The sequence below is a fragment of the Ovis canadensis genome, chromosome 1, assembly GCF_042477335.2.
Source record: "Ovis canadensis isolate MfBH-ARS-UI-01 breed Bighorn chromosome 1, ARS-UI_OviCan_v2, whole genome shotgun sequence".
In the NCBI taxonomy this organism is placed as follows: domain Eukaryota; kingdom Metazoa; phylum Chordata; class Mammalia; order Artiodactyla; family Bovidae; genus Ovis; species Ovis canadensis.
In genome coordinates this window covers 265,834,455-265,856,149 of record NC_091245.1, presented here as the reverse complement: position 1 = coordinate 265,856,149, position 21,695 = coordinate 265,834,455, and the positions used below count along the sequence as shown (strand labels likewise).

At 48.4% G+C, this 21,695-nt stretch overlaps 1 protein-coding gene across 2 annotated transcripts in view; it reads right to left on the bottom strand.

The window, feature by feature from the left end:
- The window catches only part of UBASH3A (ubiquitin associated and SH3 domain containing A), a 40,557-nt gene extending 20,881 nt beyond the window's left edge, over positions 1 to 19,676 (bottom strand). The window contains exons 1-6 of one of the 2 annotated variants that reach the window (XM_069581620.1): positions 19,386 to 19,676; positions 17,160 to 17,213; positions 12,604 to 12,790; positions 9,942 to 10,140; positions 5,331 to 5,500; positions 3,654 to 3,862 (exon numbers count right to left, since the gene is read on the bottom strand). In XM_069581620.1, coding sequence (XP_069437721.1) covers positions 3,654 to 3,862; positions 5,331 to 5,500; positions 9,942 to 10,140; positions 12,604 to 12,790; positions 17,160 to 17,213; positions 19,386 to 19,498 — 932 coding nt within the window. In that variant the 5' untranslated portion in view covers positions 19,499 to 19,676. The remainder of the gene's footprint in view (positions 1 to 3,653; positions 3,863 to 5,330; positions 5,501 to 9,941; positions 10,141 to 12,603; positions 12,791 to 17,159; positions 17,214 to 19,385) is intronic. The other variant, XM_069581628.1, reaches the window with a different exon arrangement.
- Positions 19,677 to 21,695: the final 2,019 nt, after the last annotated feature.

Below are 21,695 nucleotides of genomic sequence, written 5' to 3'. Positions count from 1 at the left end.
TGTAGAGACATAAAAGACCATTCTCCCAACTCCACCTTCAACCCTGCAGGGTAGCTCTGTTGGAAGTTTCTAGAGGTTTTTCCCTTCCAGGGATCTTTTAGGCATCAGTCGAGGTCAGTTCAGTTCAGTTGCTCAGTCATGTCTGACTCTTTGCGACCCCATGAATAGTAGCACACCAGCCCTCCTTGTCCATCATCAACTCCCGGAGTTCACTCAAACTCATGTCCATTGAGTCGGTGATGCCATCCAGCCATCTCATCCTTGGCCGTCCCCTTCTCCTCCTACCCCCAATCCCTCCTAGCATCAGAGTCTTTTCCAATGAGTCAACTCTTTGCATGAGGTGGTCAAAGTATTGAAGTTTCAGCTTTAGCATCATTCCTTCCAATGAACACCCAGGACTGATCTCCTTTAGGATGGACTGGTTGGATCTCCTTGCAGTCCAAGGGACTCTCACAACACCACAGTTCAAAAGCATCAATTATTTGGCATTCAGTTTTCATCATAGTCCAATTCTCACATTCATACATGACTACTGGAAAAACCATAGCCTTGACTAGACGGACATTTGTTGGCAAAGTAATGTCTCTGCTTTTGAATATGCTATCTAGGTTGGTCATAACTTTTCTTCCAAGGAGCAAGCGTCTTTTAATTTCATGGCTGCAATCACCATCTGCAGTGATTTTGGAGCCCCCAAAATAAAGTCTGACAGTTTCCACTGTTTCCTCATCTATTTCCCATGAAGTGATGGGACCAGATGCCATGATCTTCATTTTCTGAATGCTGAGCTTTAAGCCAACTTTTTCACTCTCCTCTTTCACTTTCATCAAGAGGCTTTTTAGTTCCTCTTCACTTTCTGCCATAAGGGTGGTGTCATCTGTATATCTGAGGTTATTGATATTTCTCCTGGCAATCTTGATTCCAGCTTGTGTTTCATCCAGTCCAGCGTTTCTCATGATGTACTCTGCATAGAAGTTAAATAAGCAGGGTGACAATATACAGCCTTGCCGTACTCCTTTTCCTATTTGGAACCAGTCTGTTGTTCCATGTCCAGTTCTAACTGTTGCTTCCTGACCTGCATACAGGTTTCTCAAGAGGCAGGTCAGGTGGTCTGGTATTCCCATCTCTTTCAGAATTTTCCACAGTTTATTGTGATCCACATAGTCAAAGGCTTTGGCATAGTCAATAAAGCAGAAATAGATGTTTTTTTGAAACTCTCTTCCATTTTCAATGACCCAGCTAATGTTGGCAATTTGATCTCTGGTTCCTCTGCTTTTTCTAAAACCAGCTTGAACATCTGGAAGTTCATGGTTCACGTATTGCTGAAGCCTGGCTTGGAGAATTTTGAGCATTACTTTACTAGCATGTAAGATGAGTGCAATTGTGCGGTAGTTGAGCATTCTTTGGCATTGCTCAGTTCTTTGGGATTGGAATGAAAACTGACCTTTTCCAGTCCTGTGGCCACTGCTCAGTTTTCCAAATTTGCTGGCATATTGAGTGTAGCACTTTCACAGCATCATCTTTCAGGATTTGAAAGAGCTCAACTGGAATTCCATCACGTCCACTAGCTTTGTTCTTAGTGATGCTTTCTAAGGCCCACTTGACTTCACATTCCAGGATGTCTGGCACTAGGTGAGTGAACACACCATCGTGATTATCTTGGTCATGAAGATCTTTTTTGTACAGTTCTTCTGTGTATTCTTGCCACCTCTTCTTAATATCTTCTGCTTCTATTAGGTCCATACCATTTCTGTCCTTTATCGAGCCCATCTTTGTGTGAAATGTTCCCTTGGTATCTCTAATTTTCTTGAAGAGATCTCTAGTCTTTCCCATTCTGTTGTTTTCCTCTATTTCTTTGCATTGATTGCTGAAGAAGGCTTTCTTATCTCTCCTTGCTATTCTTTGGAACTCTGCATTCAGATGCTTATATCTTTTCTTTTCTCCTTTGCAAATTTTTACTTCTCTTCTTTTCACAGCTATTTGTAAGGCCTCCCCAGACAGCCATTTTGCTTTTTTGCATTTCTTTTCCACAAGGATGGTCTTGATCCCTGTCTCCTGTACAATGTCACGAACCTCATTCCATAGTTCATCAGGCACTATATCTATCAGATCTAGTCCCTTAGATCTATTCCTCACTTCCACTGTATAATCATAAGGGATTTGATTTAGGTCATACCTGAATGGTCTAGTGATTTTCCCTACTTTCTTCAGTTTAAGCCTGAATTTGGCAATAAGAAGTTCATGATCTAAGCCACAGTCAGCTCCTGGTTTTGTTTTTGTTGGCTGTACAGAGCTTCTCTATCTTTGGCTGCAAAGAATATAATCAATCTGATTTCGGTGTTGACCATCTGGTGATGTCCATGTGTAGAGTCTTCTCCTGTGTTGTTGGAAGAGGATGTTTGCTATGACCGTGTGTTTTCTTGGCAAAACTCTGTTAGCCTTTGCCCTGCTTCATTCTGTATTCCAAGGCCAAATTTGCCTGTTACTCTAGGTGTTTCTTGACTTCCTACTTTTGCATTCCAGTCCCCTATAATGAAAAGGACATCTTTTGGGGGGTGTTAGTTCTAAAAGGTGTTATAGATCTTCATAGAACTGTTCAACTTCAGCTTCTTCAGCATTACTGGTTGGGGCATAGACTTGGATTACTGTGATATTGAATGGTCTGCTTTGGAGACGAACAGAGATCATTCTGCCATTTTTGAGATTGCATCCAAGTACTGCATTTCAGACTCTTTTGTTGACCATGATGACTACTCCATTTCTTCTAAGGGATTCCTGCCCACAGTAGTAGATACAATGGTCATCTGAGTTAAATTCACTCATTCCAGTCCATTTTAGTTCGCTGATTCCTAGAATGTCGAAGTTCACTCTTGCCATGTCTTATTCGACCACTTCCAATTTGCCTTGATTCATGGACCTGACATTCCAGGTTCCTATGCAATATTGCTCTTTACAGCATCGGACCTTGCTTCCATCACCAGTCACATCCACAACCGGGTGTTGTTTTTGCTTTGGCTCCATCCCTTCATTCTTTCTGGAGTTATTTCTCCACTGATCTCCAGCAGCATATTGGGCACCTACTCACCTGGGGAGTTCCTCTTTCAGTATCCTATCATTTTGCATTTGCATAAACATATGTGAGTACAGATGATCATGTTTTAATTCATCTGTTCCCCACAGTTAGTACTATCCTATACACATTCTTCTGCAATTTACCTTGTATTTTTTTATATCAGTGCATAAATACGTTTTTGTGATCATTTTTAAAAACCTCAAGTATTCTATTGTATGGGTGTATCATAGTTGAGTTCAGGTGCTTATTTTCAATTTAATTATCTCTTCCACAGTACTTGCATGCTTCCATAATTTTTCAGGCTAAAAATAAGGAAGTGTATTTTGTAGTCCTTTGGGGATTATGGTCTCAGAAAAGTTTTATAGAGTAACTGATGTCTTCTGAATGTTTTCAGTGAAAAGCCATGAATCGGTCAAGACATTTACCAGATACCTACAGGGATAATGCTGCCAGCCCGGAGCAGGCCATTTCACCGATGGTGGAATGATCTAGAAGCATACAAGCGCTGTGAACACTCTTTCCAGACAGACACTCTCTGACTGCAGGAGAGATGTGTGGGCTGCGGGGCGGGGGCGGCACTCACCTGTGTCTCACCCAGGTGTCACACTCGCTGGCTCGCTCTGTGTAGTTCTCCGGCAGGAAGCCCCGGCAGCCCGTCCGCTGCGAGATCCCGATCACCCAGCCCTCGCTGGCTTCCTCCTGCTGCGTGGGGTCCACAAAGATGTAGTCCCCGGGGCTGAGCGTCAGCTCATCCACGTTCTGGGGTTTGTACTGGAACAGGACCCGCAGGGTCTGGAAAGGAGGCAGGAGTCTTTAGGTCTCGAGTAAGGGCGGGTTCTGTGTCTCTAGGACACACCCAAGCCTTTGGCTGATGACAGTGGAATGTGACCAAAGGATGCGCAGACTTCTTTGGAGAGACTTAGAAATGGGTATTGGTATCCACCTGTCACGTCTCTGTCTCTCTCATCTATCTACCAAGGTATCTGTATTTGTGCTCACTCAGTCATGTCCCACTCTCTGTGACCCTGTGGGTGGTAGCTTGCCAGGCTCTTTTCACGGGATTCTCCAGGCAAGAATACAAAAGTGGGTAGCCATTTCCTTCTCCAGGGGAATCTTCCTGACCCAGGGATCAAACCTGAATCTCCTGCATTGGCAGGCAATTCTTTACCATTAGGGCCACCCATCTATCATCTATCTAACATCTACCAATCATCTACCTATCGTCTATATTTCTGTATCTATTATCTATCTATTAATCATCTACTAAACATCTACCTACCTGTCTGATGCTGCTGCTAAGTCACTTCAGTCGTGTCCGACTCTGTGCGACCCCATAGATGGCAGCCTACCAGGCTCCCCTGTCCCTGGGATTCTCCAGGCAAGAACACTGGAGTGGGTTGCCATTTCCTTCTCCAGTGCATGAAAGTGAACAGTGAAAGTGAAGTCACTCAGTCGTGTCCGACTCCTAGTGACCCCAGGGACTGCAGCCTACCAGGCTCCTCCGTCCATGGGATTTGCCAGGCAAGAGTACTGGAGTGGGCTGCCATTGCCTACCTGTCTATCCTGTATCAATTATCTATCTATACCTATCTATTTATCTGTCTACCTACTTACCTATCTATCTCTGTTTACTTATTTCTTATATGAAAAATCTCAAAGCATAACCAGATGTCACATTCGCCCCCATTGGAGTGAGGTTATTTACAGCTTCTCCCACGTGAAGGAACACAGTGGATTCATACTTGTTCCATGGGTCTGAAAAGGAGTATAACAAAACCTTCTAAACCAATCAATTCCACAGGGAGGAAGTCCTGGACTGAGGCGTCGCTAAATCACTGAGGCATCATTTAAACAAATTAATAAGCAACATAATGCATTCATAAATCTTTGCAACAGTCCATTTTTAATACCAGTCATGCAGGGAGGGAGTCCTGGACTGAGCCTTCACTCAAGTCACTATTTAAACAAATTAATAGCCAACATAATGTATTCATAAATCTTTGCAACAGTCCACTTTTAACACCAGAAATGTTCCTTCTTTCCCTTCCAAATTTCTGGATGTCTGCAACTCATAAACAAAAGAATGTTAATTCCAAAACGCAGGCAACAAAATGATTTTCAAGAAGGGATTCAAATTCTTCCTTCTACTGAGATACCTCCAGCCAAGGGCTCTTGGGGTCAGGGCTGTGTCAGGCAGGCAGCCGCTCACCGGATCCCAGGCTGGGGGGCCCAGTCCAGCCACCTGCCTGGGCTCACCCACCTGGTAGTGTACGAAGCGCATGTCCCGGGAGTAGAGCGCGGCTGTCCACTGGCAGCTGTGGCCGGGGTTGATGGCTCTGGCCAGCTGCTCCAGCGTCCTCTGGTGGTGAGGGTAGAACTTGTGGGCCAGGGTGAGATGCAGCTGCTTGGTGCAAGGCTTCACCGTGCAGTCTGTGAAAGGAGGCACACGGACACTTTGACCCAGACGGCCGCACCGTACTCCCAGGGCTCCCCGTCCAGGGCGGTTACGCGACCAGGGTGGCAGTGCAAATGCCTTTACACAGGGTCTTCCTATCTCTGCCCATCCCCACCCCCGCCCCCTGCACCAGCGCTTTCCCAACGAGGTGAGGACTTGGCCCAGATGGGCCGCAGCATGGAGGTCAGTTTGTGACGGAGATGGCTGGGAGCGTGCACATCTGACCAGGAAGCAGGTGAGCAGAGAGAGCAGAGATACAGGTTTAGGGGACATGCCTGGGGGGGGGGGGTCTATCAATTTGCAAGCTAGTTGCTCCAACAATTGATTCAAATCTCCCTCGTCCCCTGGGATGCACACGTTACTTGGTGGCCTTTTGTTCAGTTGCCGAGTCTCTGGAAGAAAACACCCCAGCACCTCTCATATCCAGCTGGCTTTGTGAAGCAGGAAGACTTTGGAGTTGCCAGGCCCTGGCCTTTTTGAGTGATCTCGGTACCCTGGGCCCCAGCTCTCCTGGTCCTCATTCCAAGGCCCTCAGGTCAGTGGGTGGTGGTGTCCCCGAAGCAGCCAGGATCTGATTTCAGCCAGGTCACAAAGCAGCTCTGTTCTGGGGAGGCGGTGATCAGTGGAACCGCACAGACTTGGGAAGTGGGTAGACCTGACTTTAGATCCACCTGCCCCATTTGGTAGGTGACCTTGGGGAGCGTCTTGGTCTGACTCAGCTTCAGTTTCAACAGCGACAACCTGAGGGTGAGGATTGCTGGGCTGGTCTGGGAAACCAGCCTCTTAACTGTAAGGTCCCCCAGAGACTTGCAGTAAATACGAGTTGCGTGCATGCTCGCATGCTCAGTTGCTTCAGTCTTGTCGACTGTGTGTGACCCTGTGGACTGTAGCTCCTCTGTCCAGGGGATTCTCCAGACAAGAATACTGGAGTGGGTCGCCATGCCCTCCTCCAGGGGATCTTCCCAACCCTGGGATCCAACCTGCGTCTCTTACGACTCCTGCATTGGCAGGCGGGTTCCTAACCAGTAGTGCCTCCTGAGAAGCCCGGATATTAGTTACCCACGGGCCACACTGAGCGGCACACAAGGACCTGTCCTCAACCAAGCAACGTCAATGACGCACTTCCTGGAGCCCAGACTTGGCGGTCCCACCAACGTCTCTATCCTCTGTCTGAGCCTTTGGTAGCAAAAGAGAAACCGCCGAGGTCTCCATGCCGCAAGTTGCGGGGGTTGAGGCGCCTGAAATAAGAGAGTGTGTGGGCGGCAGGGAAATTCCTCTTCTCAGGTGTTCCAGCTGTGGCGGGGAGGGCTGTCTTGCCGCGGGTGAGTCAGCACGGCCTGGGAAGGGCCAGGCATGGTAGTCATCCGAGAGATCACTGAGTCACTGGCCTTCTGAATGGGCACTTGTGTATCTTCTCTCCATGGCCCATGCCCCTGAGGACTGTGCCCTGGGCAGGGACACACATGCCAGCGAGGCCTCCTGGAGCTGTGACTGACCCCTCCCGACCCAACAGGGTCAGGCCCGGGGCAGCGGCCATGGAGAGCAGAGCAGAACCAGCTCAGGGTTGGGTGATGGACAGGGGGTCAAAACCAGCTCTCGCAGGATGTGGGGCCAGTCAGCAGGAGACCCAGGTGGAGCAGGAGAGGGCTGGACTCCAGGGCCAGCCTTAACACTCACTGAGTGCTTGAGGACTCTGTTGGTTTCCTGGGCTGATGTCACAAATGACCACACACTGGGCAGCTTAAAACAATGGAGATTTGTTCTCATGGTTCTGGAGCTGGAAATCCAAAACCAAGGTGTTGAGGGCCACCCCCTCAGAAGGCTCTCGGGGAGGGTGTCTCCTTATTTCCTTCAGCTCCTTGGTTCGTTGCCGCCTCACTTCAATGCCTGGCCTCTCTTCTGTGTCCCTGTGTTTTCTCGTCTCACAAGGATACTGGTCACTGGACTTAGGGCCTGTCTTTCACTAGTGTGACCTCAACTACTTACATCTACAAAGACCCTATTTCCAAAGAAAGTCCTTTTCGGAAGTTTTGGGAGATATGAATTCTAGGCGACACTTTTCAACTCAAGATAGTGACCTCGGGCGGGTCACAGCCCTTCACAGCCCTTGGTCACTCCACTGTTAAAATGAGTGGGCATTGGGAGTCACTTCTGGTCGGGAGCAGGGGGTTGTGGAAGTAAGTGAGGCACTGGTTCTGTGTGAAGGCTGGCAGCTGACACATTGCAGCCTGGTAAGAGCCACGTCATCCTTTTAGAGACAAGGGGACGCCAGAGTCATTACCTGAACTCAGGTTTACATAAAGGAGACCGCTCCTCACAAATGGCAACTCGCTCCAGTATTCTTGTCTAGAAAATCCCATGGACGCCAAAGCTGGGTGGACTACAGTCCGTGGGGTTGCAGAGGGTCGGACATCACTGAGCAACTGCGTGCTCCTCAAGGCATGGCTAAGTTTATATCTATCTAGAACACGTGATCCCAGACTTGCCAAGCCAGCCTCCGGGTGGAAATCTGGGATTGATGAAACCATTCATGTGGCCAGGATCGAAGTTCATACCCATCTTGGGGGCAGAGGGGCGTCCTCCCATCAGGGCGCTATGGTCTCTCTGTGTCTCAGACACAGCAAACACAGCAGTGCTGAGCACCTCTGTGTTCCAGGACCACGAGGATGTTCCCAGACAGGTTGCACTCTTTGAAGGGTGGGCCCAGTCATTCGAAAAGAAAGATGACTCAAGGGTCAGAAGACATGATTCAGGGTCACATCACTAACCAGGAATGAGGGAAAATTCACACCTGAGCTCAAGTCCAGAATGCTTCCCACTAAACCCCAGCTGGAGCCCCAGTCCCCAGACCAGGGCTGCTGGTTGAGAAAAGGGAATTTGGCTGATTCTCAAAGTTAGTCTAGGTAATGCACCTAGACTCCATCCCCCTACCAAGAGGCCAAGGAAACTAGACTATGCTCATACCTAAAAAATTTCAAGAAATCAACTAGGACTTGTGTTTTACACATAGCGCTGGCCCCTTGAGGACAGGCGTCCCAGGTGGGATGTGGGGCTGGGGGAGGCACGCCAGCCTACAATCCCCATCATCACATCGCTGCACAATGACCCCCTGGGGCCGTCTCCCAGCAGCTGAGTGTTTTGAAAAACGTCATCAATGCAACAAGGCTATTCTCACTTAGAGAAGAGCCCTCTGCTTGCTCGGAGTCTTTCTATTTGCTCACTTTTCTTAAAAATTAATTTTGTTTGGCATATCAGTTCAGTTCAGTTCAGTTGCTCCATTGTGTCCAACTATCTGCGACTCCAAGGACTGCAGCATGCCAGGCTTCCCTGTCCTTCACCATCTCCCGAAGTTTGCTCAAACTCATGTCCGTTCAGTTGGTGATGCCATCCAACCGTCTCACCCTCTTTCGTCCCCTTATCCTCCTGCCTTCAAGCTTTCCCAGCATCAGGGTCTTTTCCAATGAGTCAGTTCTTCACATCAGATCGCCAAAGTTATTGGAGTTTCAGCTTCAGCATCAGTCCTTCCAGTGAATACTCAGGACTGATTTCCTTTAGGATGGACTGGTTGGAAAGTCCAAAGTCAGTCAGTTATGCATATACATGTATCCATTCTTTTCAGATTCTTTTCCCATATAGGTCATTACAGAGTATTGAGTAGGTTCCTGGTGCTACACTTGTTTAGTCTCTGAGTCGTGTCCAACTCTTATAGTAACTCCATGGACTTTAGCACATCAGGCTCCTCCGCCCATGGGATTTCCCAGGCAAGAACACTGGAGTGGGTTGCCTTTTCTACCTCCAGGGAATCTCCCCAACCTTGGGACTGAGCCTGCATCTCCTGCTAACCACTGAGTCACATGGGAAGTCCCATACTATACAGCAGGTTCTTACTAGTTATCTATTTTATATGGAGCAGTGTGTATATGTCAATCCCCATTACCCAGTTCATCCCTTCCCCCTTCTTGGTAACCATAAGTTTGTTTTCTACATCTGTGACTCTATTTCTGCTTTGTAAATATGGTCATTTGTGCCTTTTTTTTTTCAGATTCCACACATCAGCAATATCATATGGTGTTTGCCTTTCTCTGTCTAACTTACTTTACTCAGGTTTCTGAAGGACATTCTGGGATTTCATGGAGGTTCTAGGTAATTGTTAAGCCTCAGGCTAAGGCTAAGTCATAGTTGTTGGCCGTAAAGGGCCAGGTCGGGGGGAAGTGGCCTGGTGATGGTGCAGGCACCCCCGTGTCCCGCCATCAGACTAGCCCGCAGGCTGACCATCACTGCACTGGGGAACAGCCTCACTCCTGCTGCCCTGGGCTCCACCCAGCATCCGAGTGTGGAGAGCCCAGCCCCAGGTGCAAAGGGACTCCCTTCTGTAAACCAGGGCTCTGCGTGCACCACCGCCCCAGGGCTGCCTACCTGCCAAGATGGAGGCTTCTGTGGCGAACATCACAGCAAATTCCCGGATGATGTCTGCGGGGCTGTCGTTCACAAAGAAGCCCAGGTAGCTGATGGAAGAGTGGAGAACCAGAGGCACGGCCGAGGGGAATGAGTGCAGGGTCCTGTCCCCGGCTCTCTTCAGTGCCTCGTATAGATACTCCACCTTCTGGTCCTCGCACTGAGGGACAGAGACAGGACGGTCACGTGTTACCTTAACTGATGAGAACCAGGCAGAGCCTGAGAACCGTGGGAACCTCCTTTCTGCTCACGACACTGTAACACAATTTGCCTGGTCCTGGTGTTTGGGATGATGGGTCTGGTCCCTAGTTCCTTAGGCAATTCAGGTCAAGCTCTTATTGGAATGGAATAGCCTCTAAGTGCCCAGGCAGGAAACCCCGGGTCCCTTGAACTTCGTCCTTCACTCCTTCTTGAGTTGACCCAGCACCACCCATACTGCATCCTGAGCCCCTGTCCCACTCCCGTGGAGCACAGCTATGCTCAGCACTGCATTGTTGGCTTCTGGGGGTTCCTGTAGGCTCCACTGAGGCAGCCCTGGGGTGTGCTGCTCAGAACGTAACCTACTGAGGAGGGTTGTAGCCTATTCCTTGGCTGCTGGCCTTCAGACTGGGCAGCAGGCCTCGCACTTGGCCAGTGATCGAACCATCCTTGTCTACAAGGGTCTCCTCTGATGTGGTCTTGGCTTATAAGCTCCCCATCAATCCCCACTGTCACCCACACACCCACTCTCTGGCCACACAGCTCCTGGCTCAGTGAGGAAGACTCCATGAGGCCATGGGGCACCCCAGTGAACCCCAACACAGCGACCCCCATGGGGAGCTGGCTGATCCCTCCTCTCCCCAGCAGCAGACTCCCCCTGGGTTTCCCATAGCCCCCCTTGCTTTCTGAGCTGTGAACCTTATCATTGTTGTTAACACACACCCACAACTCCCCACTAACCAGGAGCTCACTAAATTCACCCCTGCCATATCTTTGCAGCCTTCGCAGGCCTGGAAGGCATGGGATATACCCACAGGGCACTCAACTCGTAACCACCACGTGGATGAACATCTTTTCGCATGTATTTCTTGGCCTCAAGCATGTCACCTTGGAGCATGGAGCCACGTTATACACAGAGCTATAGTTGACGCCACCATTTGGTGGCTGTATGTTCTTAGAATCAGACAGAGTGAATTCCTGTTACACTCTTTTGCCAGAAAAGGACTCTCAGCCTCTAGGGCAGGGTGGGGGAAAGTGGGGCAGCTCTCTTGGGAGAAGGGAACTGTGTGCGTGATGTGTGTGTGTGTGCACGTGTGCCCATGCCTCAGTGGGCTGTGAGGAGGAGCTGGAGCCCAGGTCAGCTTCCCGGTGGTCATGACCGGGCACATCCATTTCTAAGGTCATGTTCAGGGCTGGCTTGGCTGCCACTCATTTCCCTGGTGAGCTCCCAGGACAAGCCGTAAAGGAACACAGTCGCTGGCATCACAAATGCTAGTGATGTCCAAGCAGGGTGACCAACTCACCCAGCTTACCTGAGACTTCTGGATTCAAAACCTGGGAATCTCTCCTCACCCCATGGCAAATGAGGGTGTTTATCAGGGGCTCTGGGAGGCACTGCTTCTCCTGGGCATCTTCTGGAAACCGTCCTGCACAGGTTTGCAGCCCCCTTTCTGTGCAATGCAGAGGAGCCTGTAACAAAGGACTCCCTGGGCCCCAGTGGGATGCTGAGAGTTTGCTGACAGCAGAGCCAGGATGGTGCGGAGTGTGCCCTCTCTACGTTTTTCTTGTCAGGAGCCCCAGTGGTATCTTTCCCTCCTCTCATTCTTGTGCCTCGCTCTTGTCTTTGAGCAGTCCAGGTACTTCTCACCTTCCTTCTACAGGAAGCCTGTAGAACGGCCTCTCTGACCTCTTCTGAGCCAGAGAGCTGGTCCCCAGGACAGGAAGAAGTCCTGCATCTGTGGCTGGCCAATCTGTTCATTAATTGACCCATCACAGGTTTGTGAAGCCCCCACTCAGGCTGAGGCACTTGCTAGTCTCTGTGGGCACAATAGTGAGCAAAGCCTCCTCCCTCCCTTGAGGATTTCAGTCCAGTGAGGGATGCCAGGTTGCGTCAGACACGCTGCCGTGCAACAGGGAAAGAGCCACTAGTCAGAGAGCAAAGGGATGGTGGGAGCACAGAGCGCACAACGCTTCTAGCTGGGGAGCTGCTGCTGCTTAGTCATTGATTCTTTCACAACCCCGTGGACAGTAGCCCATCCGACTCTTCTGTCCATGGGATTTTCTAGGCAAGAATACTGGAATGGGTTTCTATTTCCTTCTCCAGGGGATCTTCCCAACCCAGGGATCAAACCTGCATCTCCTACATTGCAGGTGGATTCTTTACCACTGAACCATCAGGGAAGCCCGCCTGGGGAGGTGGGGAAAACTTAAAAAGGGAGAGGATAAATGAGTTGGGTTCTGAAGGATGAATAGGAGTTGACCAGATGAAGATGAGGAAGTAAAGGCTATCTCATGCAAACATCACTGCTGTGGACCACTCTATGAAAACAAACCCCTTAGTTTTGCGCCATCACCACCTAGTTATTGCAGGAAATGACTCAGCTGCTATGTTAAGAAGAATTAAATGTGCCTTGGGCCAACTCACCGTGAAGAAGTCACAGAGCGTTATATGAGGGAAGACCTCATGGGCTCTGTTCTTGGCGCACTGCCGCCTGCTCTCTCTCCAGAACTCTTGAAGCTTGTCCAGCAGGGGACCCATGGGGCAGAGGAACAGGGCATACTCCTGGGGGATGGGGTCGTCCAGAGAAGGGTCATTGCAATGGCAGTGTAGCCTGCAAGAGAGGAAGGGACCCTGTCATCTGGCACTGTGGCCAAATGAGTCTTTTCCCAGGGAAGGCAGAGGGCAGTGCCGACGATGACTCAGAACAGCCAGCCGTGTGTAGAGCACCAGGGTGTCTGTGCCCAGGCAGACTCACCGAGCACAGGGCTGAGTGTGCTCTCAGAGGAGCTGGGCATCCACCCAGGTCTCTGTGCTGTGCTATGTCACTTCAGTGGTGTCTGACTTTGCAACCTCAAGGACTGTAGCCCGCCAAGTTCCTCTGTCCATGGGATTCTCCAGGCAAGAGTACTGGAGTGGGTTGCCCTTTCCTTCTCCAGTGGGTCTTCCTGACCCAGGGATAGAAGCTGTGTCTCTTATGTCTCCTGCATTGGCGGGCAGTTTCTTTACCACTAGCGCCACCTGGGAATCCAGGTCTCAGACTCTGGCTAGTCTGAGTCCCAGGCTAACAACCAAGACAAGGTGAGAAGGTGACCAAAATACTCAAAACCTGGCTTTCTAATGGTCCTTCTGGGTCAGGTGTCTCCTTAGGGTTGCAGTTTTCTGGGAAAAACCTGCATTTTAATTTTATCTCAATCTTCAAATTAAGTATAAACTTCAAAGCCCCAAAGACCTAGACAGACTTAGGTAGCTAGTCTATTTTCTTTCAGTTCAGAAAGCTATTTATTTTTATTTGGCTGCTGCAAGCTTTAGTTACGGCATGTGGGGTCTTTCAATGCGGTGTGTAGGTGTCAGTATTTGCAGCACGTGGGCTGAGTTGCTTCTAGGCATGTGTGATCTTAGTGCATCCACTCCGTTGCAAGGTGGATTCTTAACCACTGGACCACCAGGGAAGTCCCAGAAAGTTGTTTAAAATACTATGAAAGATGACATACAGCCCCCAAGTCAGGATCATGCTCGCAAATAATAAAAAATGAATAAAATTGAGGCAACCATGAGATACCACTTTTCTCACTTGTAAAATTACCAGAACGCCTTTCAGAGGATAAAAGCTATGCTTCATTTTGTCAAAGGTGCCCAGAGACTGAAGGATGAATTTTTACAAACTTTACCTAAAGCAATTTGTCAAGATGTATCAAGGGCATTAAAATACCCCTTCCATTTGAACTAATAAATCCTTTCCAAAAATGTATTCAAGGCAAAAAGTGTAGATAACTCTGCATGTATAAAATATTTATTATACCATTATTTATAACAGGAAAGAAGGAAAAGACTCGAAAAGTGATAATAACTTTATCATGTAGTCACTGGAAATGACAGATTCAAATAATTTTTGATGGCTCAGAGGAGTGCTTGTGATATAACATTAAATTTAGAAATCAGGGTACAACCACTGGAGAAGACATGAGATACACACAAATACCTTCTTCTTAACAATAAAAAAACACCAAGGAGGAAGCTTTGCTCCCTTTATCAGAGCTCACTTACCAGCTCTAGGAGAGGAAATCTCAACTCTCAATCTGCTTTGTTTCCTCATAGACATTTAGGTAACAGGTACATAGATAGCACTTGTGTGTATTATTTAAATCAAAAGCTATTGTTCAAATTATACTACAGCTTGCATTTTTTACTCAGCAATATGTTTTTGTAATCTCTCCCTGTTGATACACATACATCTGGTTAAGTGTGTCAGAGTGAACCTTCTAAGGGCTATAAAACAGTCCGTACTTCATCCATCCATGCCACTGATGGGCATTTGAATTTTTTCTTCTTTTAAACCTTCATAGCACTGTGATTAAGATCTTTTCACATTCTTTATTTTATTTCATTTTTTTTGGCTGCTCTCCGGGGCATGTGGGATCCTAGTTTCCTGACTAGGGATGGAACCTGCAACCACTGCTTTGGATGCAGAATCTTAACCACTGGACCAACCACCAGGGAAGTCCCCTGCACATTCTTTTTACGCTCTTTGTGTTTCTCCAAGGAAAGTACTAAGACATGAAATGCCAGGCAGCATCTACCCACATTTTCAGTGTTGATATTCACCCCAAATTGCAACCAAGAAAGTGTGAGAGAGACCACCATACCCTCATCCTCACCACTGCTTGAAGCTACCTTTTGTTGTTAACAGCATCCTAATTTGCACCCCTCTGATTACCAGTGAGGTTGGGCCACTCTTGCAGAGTCCAGGGCACCCACAGTCTCCCTGATCCTTGGTGGGTCTGCTGGTGTGTCTGGCTGAGTCACCACCAGCAGGGACCAACCACGACTCTCACAGCAGTATGTTTATTTTTTAATTCCAATTTGGCCACTGACTTTAAAAATAAATTCAAAATGGATTAAAGATCTAAATGTAAGACCAGAAAGTGTAAAACTCCTAGAGGAAAACGTAGGCAAAACACTCTCGGACGTAAATCATAGCAGGGTCCTCTATGACCCACCTCCCAGAGTAATGGAAATAAAAGCAAAAATAAACAAATGGGACCTAATTAAACTTAAAAGCTTTTGTACAATGAAGGAAACTATAAGCAAGATGAAAAGACAGCCTTTAGAGTGGGAGAAAATAATAGCAAACGGAGCAACTGACAAAGAATTAATCTCAAAAATATACAAGTGACTCCTGCAACTCAATTCCAGAAAAATAAATGACCCAATCAAAAAATAGGCCAAAGAACTAAATAGACAGTTCTCCAAAGAAGACATACAGATGACTAACGAACACATGAAAAGATGCTCAACATCACTCATTAGAGAAATGCAAATCAAAACCACAATGAGGTACCATCTCACACTGGTCATAATGGCTACTATCAAAAAGTCTATAAACAATAAATGCTGGAGAGGGTGCAGAGAAAAAGGAACCCTCTTACACCATTGATGGGAATGCAAACTAGTACAGCCACTATGGAGAACAGTGTGGAGATTCCTTAAAAAACTGGAAACAGAACTGCCATACAACCCAGCAATCCCACTGCTGGGCATACACACCGAGGAAACCAGAATTGAAAGAGACATGTGTACCCCAGTGTTCATCGCAGCACTGTTTACAATAGCCAGGACATGGAAGCAACCTAGATGTCCATTAGCAGATGAATGGATAAGAAAGCTGTGTATACATAATGGAATATTACTCAGCTATTGAAAAGAAGGTATTTGAATCAGTTCTAGTGAGGTGGATGAAACTGGAGCCTGTTATACAGATCGAAGTTAGAGAGAAAAACACCAACATGGTATATTAATGAATATATATGGAATTTAGAAAGATGGTAACAATGACCCTATATGTGAGACAGCAAAAGAGACACAGATGTATAGAACAGATTTTTGGACTCTGTGGGAGAAGGTGAGGGTGGGATGATCTGAGAGAATAGCATTGAAACATGTATATTATCATATGTGAAACAGATCGCCAGTCCAGGTTTGATGCATGAGACAGGGTGCTCAGGGCTGGTGCACTGGGATGACCCTGAGGGATGGGATGGGGAGGGAGTTGGGAGGGGGGTTCATGATGGGGAACACATGTACACCCACGGCTGATTCATGTCAATGTATGGCAAAAACCACCACAATATTATATAGTCATTAGCCTCCAATTAAAATAAATTAAAAAAAGAAAAAAATAGGCAATTCAAATAAAATAAAATAAAGTCAGCCTAGTCCAGAGGGTCCTGGGTGTTTCCTTTTTTCCCCTACAGGGGTTGCATTTTTTCCTTTGGCCCAGAGTTTTTGGAGGAGGAGGGGGTTTCCGCTGAGGACACGCTGAGCCCCCAGTGTTCCACATCCTGCTCTGGGAACAGCCCCCTAGCCAGTGGGACCTGGCCTTTCTGCTTTTCTGCAGCTATTCCAGGGTGGAGCTCGAGGGGATTTCCCACCGTGGGACAGAATGATGGCATCACTGCGCATGCGGGCGGGCCCGAGTTTTAGAGAACAGGGCGTCCTCTTTGATTCCTGGGGCAGGAGAGCAAGGCTCGTAGCAGTGGGAGGCTGGCAAAGCCGCAGAGCTAGAGGCTGGCAGGGCCGCCTGGAACCCAGAGCTCCCCTGCACCTGGCACCCTTAAGGTGCAACGTGCCAAGGCCTGGGGGCTCTCACCACCACCTGCCAGTTCTCACTCCATCAGAAGTGGAGAGAGTGGCGACCTCGATTTCACATCAGCAAAAATGTCTCTTTCTTGTTTATTCAACAACAAACCACATGAATGTTTCTCTTCATTAATAGTCACATTGGGATCATATCAGAATTTTAAGAAATCTTAAGAAAACATTGTTCAGAGTTTTCTCTCTTTTGTTTTCTGTTCTAGCTGGGGGCTTTTTACTGCTTTCTCTGGGCACCGTGGGCTGCATGGAGGTGCCCGCCCACCCAGGGGATCCTGGGGACCTCCCAGCTCCCGTGCAGAGACCCTACAACCTGCAGGCCCCCCACTCACCAGTTTGACGCCTCCTCTGCCGTCTTCCTTCCAGTGGCTGCCAATGCCTTGAGCCTGTGGGAGGCAGAGCGCAAGGAGCTCTCAGAACACTACCTTTCATTCTTTGGAAAAGGCCGGGGTTGGGGGGTGTCTCCACAATACATCGGACCTTCAGGAGGGACCCCAGGGAGCTGGATGGTTAGGCCTCAGAGCGTGATGCAGTGCCCAGACCTCCATCCTCTGTGCAGCATCACTGTGGTTTGGAAACACAGACTGCTTGCATCTCTCCACTCCCACCCATGATTTCCCTTCCCTGGCCCCCACCCCCAGTCCCTGGCATGGAGACCAAGGGTTCATGCCCTAAGATTCACCCCTGCCTGAATCCCACCTCGCTGATCCTCCCCCATGCACTCTCAGATCTTCAAGGCAGCCAGACAGGGCCATGGCCCTGGCTTGTACACGTGCCTCCCTGACCACATGCCCTGGGGGAAATGGCACAGGGTCTTCCAGGCTAGGCTCAGGTGTTCTTCCTCCAGGAAGCCCTCCCTAAAGTGCTCAAGGAGGGTGCGCTTGCAGCTCTCCTGTGCTTCCCCACCACACCCATGGCCACCTTGCCCCTCATCTCAATGGACTCGTGTCCGCCTGCCTGTCCAACCATCTGCGAGCTCCCTGGGCTTAACCGTGTCTTACTCATCCTTGAAACTGGGATGTATGTAGTGAATTGAGTTTTAACCGAAGGGGCCCAACTAGACAGAATGGAGTTTGATGAAGGCAATTCATCCTCAAATTTAGCCTGGATATCACCAGGAACCTGAGATGGCCACTGCCCAGGGGGGCTATTTCAGAGGATGCTGGTGGGGCTGAGGCCATCTGGAGAGGTTAGCAGGAGACTTACTGGGGTGCTCCCACCAGGGAGACATTTCAAACATGTCTCTCCAACACCAACACATAGCTAATGTTTAAACTGGAAGGAATTGGGCTTATTTTGGTCATGCCTTGTGTCGTATGAGATCTTAGCTCCCCAACCAGGAACTGAACCCACACCCCTTGCATTGAAAGTATGGCGCCTTAACCACTGGACCGTCAGGAAAGTCCTTAAATTGGAAGGAATTTTAAGTATGTGTCTAACGGCAACTTCAGTCACATAATGAAGAGTGAATTTTATAGGCACCGGGACTGCGGTTCCAGCCCTGCCCCTCCTCTACCTTCCCTTTCGTGCCTCTGTGTCCTCATCTGCACCTGATGGACGGTGCCCAGGATGGCGTCCAGCCTACGGCAGGCAGCCACGCATGCCTGATCCAGTTCCTGTCTCACAGACTCCCGGTTTACTGTGAATGCCACATGACAACAAAGTCCTGATTTGGGTTGGGGAGAAGAGGGGTCCAGCCTCATTCATTCCACACAGTTGGGCAGGGGTTTGTTATCTGTTTAGGGTGAGATTGCCCCCTCCCCATCCACAGTCACCTAAGGGGACTTCTGATGTATTTCTCACATGAATATGGGCACGAAAAGGATCAGATCTAAGAACAACGTGGAAGCTGCCACCACTGCCAGGCTCAAAGCTCATCATTCGGGGGGGGGATCCTTCCCTGGAGGAGGGCATGGCAACCCACTCCAGTACTCTTACCTGGAGAATTCCATGGACAGAGGAGCCTGGCAGGCTATAGTCCATGGTGTTGTAAAAGAGTTGACATCACCTAGCTGACTAACACCTTCACCTTCCCTCTCGGGTGGGGATACTCAGGGTGGAGTCGTCTCTGTGTGGCCCTTCTCCTAAGATCACATCCTCCCTGCTTGGGGGCTTCCTTAACCATTATCATTATCACACAGTCAAGAATCCTTACCCACAAGGGGTTTCTCTGCATTTAGAAGTAACATTCCTGTGTATTTCAACAGGTCCCAGAATCAGAGACCGCCCCTGACCGACTTAGGGGCTTTCAAAAGTCTCAAAAGCCATCTGTGATTATCCAAACTGCCCATAGAGAGGGTCAGCCAGGCGTCTCCAAACCCTGGTTCCAATTTCACAAACCTCAGGATCCCACCATCACCAGACAGCAAAGTCTGTCTTTAAAAGGCAAAGCACGCGTCGTTTATAAAAGCAGAAAAGGCCTCATTTTGAGATGAATCCCGGGCCTGCAGGGTGCACCCCTTGACAGGAAGTCAGGGCTCTGAGCTGCCCGCAGTTCTGTGACCACAGCAGGGTCAGCTCGGAGTCCGGGAAGCCGGGCCAGGCCGGGCGGTACTCACGCGGTGTGCGCCGGGAAGCCCATGCCCAGGAGGGGGTCCAGGAGGGAGGGGTTGCTGCGGCCCTTGAGTTTGTTGAAGACCTTGGCATAGAGCTGGGTCTCGCCCGCTGCCATCGCTTCCTGCTGCAGACTGAAGCGAGCAGATAAAGCTGAGAGGCTGAGGCTAAGAAGAAAACCTCAAGCCCTTTCTGATCTTTCTGACAAAGCTAATATCCTGTTTGCATGAGATACTGCTTTTCAGAGTTCTCTTTGCAGAGTGTGGGTGCAGGGTCCACCAAGCCCCTTCTACAGTGGGGTTTGGGGTCAGGAGGTCATGGGATCGGCTTGGTTCTGACTTGGGCTGGGAGAAGTCTGCCTGGTATGGGTGGGAAGGGAGGCTGGGGGAGGGGAATCCGGGGTGGGGTTCTTTACTGGGTCCCACTGGTGGCAGAACCCTGAGCCACCTGGATCTTAGTTTCCCTATCTGCAGAAGACATTAAACTACACTGTATCTGTTGTCCCTCATAGTTCTGAAATTTTTGGCTCTTTTAGTTGTTCATTGATTTCTTTTCTTTCCTGTAAAAATATAAAGTTTAACACGCATGCAGAAAAGCTGATGAATCCTACGTGGAGAGCTCATAGTGAACTGACACCCCCTAATCCTCCAGGACCAGCAGCAAAACAGAGGTCCTTGACCTGGGACCTCTTCCCAGGTCCCTATTCCCAGGGACCACTGGCATTGTTGGGAGATATTTTGATCGTCACCACCAGAGGAGGGAGTGTTTGCTAGCTGTACCTAGTGCGGGGAGGCCAGGAACGCTGCAGCAAAGAAGGGTCCAGCTCAAGATGTCAGCAGTGCCAGAGTTGAGATCCTCTGTTCGAAACATCAGCAGAACCTTGGAAGCCCCCCGGCCCCAGCGCCTCTCGCCCAGCCTCCTAGTTTCCTCCTCCTTTCCCGTAGCTGTTGCTCTCACTTGTATATTAATTTTGCTCCTCTTTGAACCTGACATAAACAGAACCGTATGGTGTGTTCTCTTCTATGCCTGTTCCTTTTGCCCAAAATCACGAGCATGAAATTTATCCATGTTGAGAGCAACCACATTTCAGTGTATTGCTGTATATTTCACTGTATTGTGTTCCAGCAGATAAATGCACCATGCTTGATTCTGCTGGTTCTCAGCTGATGTATATTTGGGTGCCTTTCAATTTTGCTGCTTTAGACATTCTTGGTATATTTCTTTGAGTACCCGACGCACGCATTTCTGTTAGGCACCTGTCTCAGGGTGGGATTGTGCGATCACAGGACTTGTTCATCCTTCATCAGACACTGCCAAGCAATTTCACTCCGCAGTCGTACCAGCTCGCCCCCTCAGCAGCAGTGGATTGAAGTTCCTGCCCACACTTGATGTTATCAGTCTTGCAGCCAATCTGGGGGTGTGTCGTGGTATCTCACTGTGGTTCTATATTTGCATTTCCCCAAAGGGCAATGACACTGAGCACCTTGAGACGGGTTACTGGCCATTTGGATTTCCTCTTAGGGGAAGGGCCTCTTCGAGCGGTCCGCCATTTTTAAATTGGGTTGTTTGGGCTTTCTTATCCATTTGTGGAAACTCTGGAGACGAATCTTTTGTTGGATGACTTTATTTATTATTTTATTTTTAACTAATTAATTTTTAGTGTTTTACATTTTTAAAAGATTTTTTATTGGAGTATAATTGTTTATAATGCTGTGTTTCTGTGGTACAGAAAAGTGAATCATCTATACGTTGACGTATATCCCCTCTTTTTTGGATTTCCTTCCCATTTAGGTCAACACAGAGCACTGAGTAGAATTCCCTTTGCTCATTAGTTATCTATTTTATACATAGCGGTGTATACATGTACAAAGCATCTACTTCTGCTTCATTGACTATGCTAAAGTCTTTGACTCTGTGGATCACAACAAATTGTGGAAAACCCTTAGAGAGATGGCAATACTGGACCACCTTACCTGCCTTCCAAAAAACCTGTATGCAAGTCAAGAAGCAACAGTTAGAACTGGACATGGAACAATAGACTGGTCCCAAATTGGGAAAGAAGTACATCAAGGCTGTATATTATCACCCTGCTTATTTAACTTATATGCAGAGTACATCATGTGAAATGCTGGGCTGGATGAAGCACAAACTGGAATCAAGATTGCCAGGAGAAATATCAATCACCTCAGATATGCAGATGACACCACCCTTATGGCAGAAAGTGAAGAGGAACTAAAAAGCCTCTTGATGAAAGTGAAAGAGGAGAGTGAAAATGCTGGCTTAAAACTCAACATTCAAAAATGAAGATCATGACG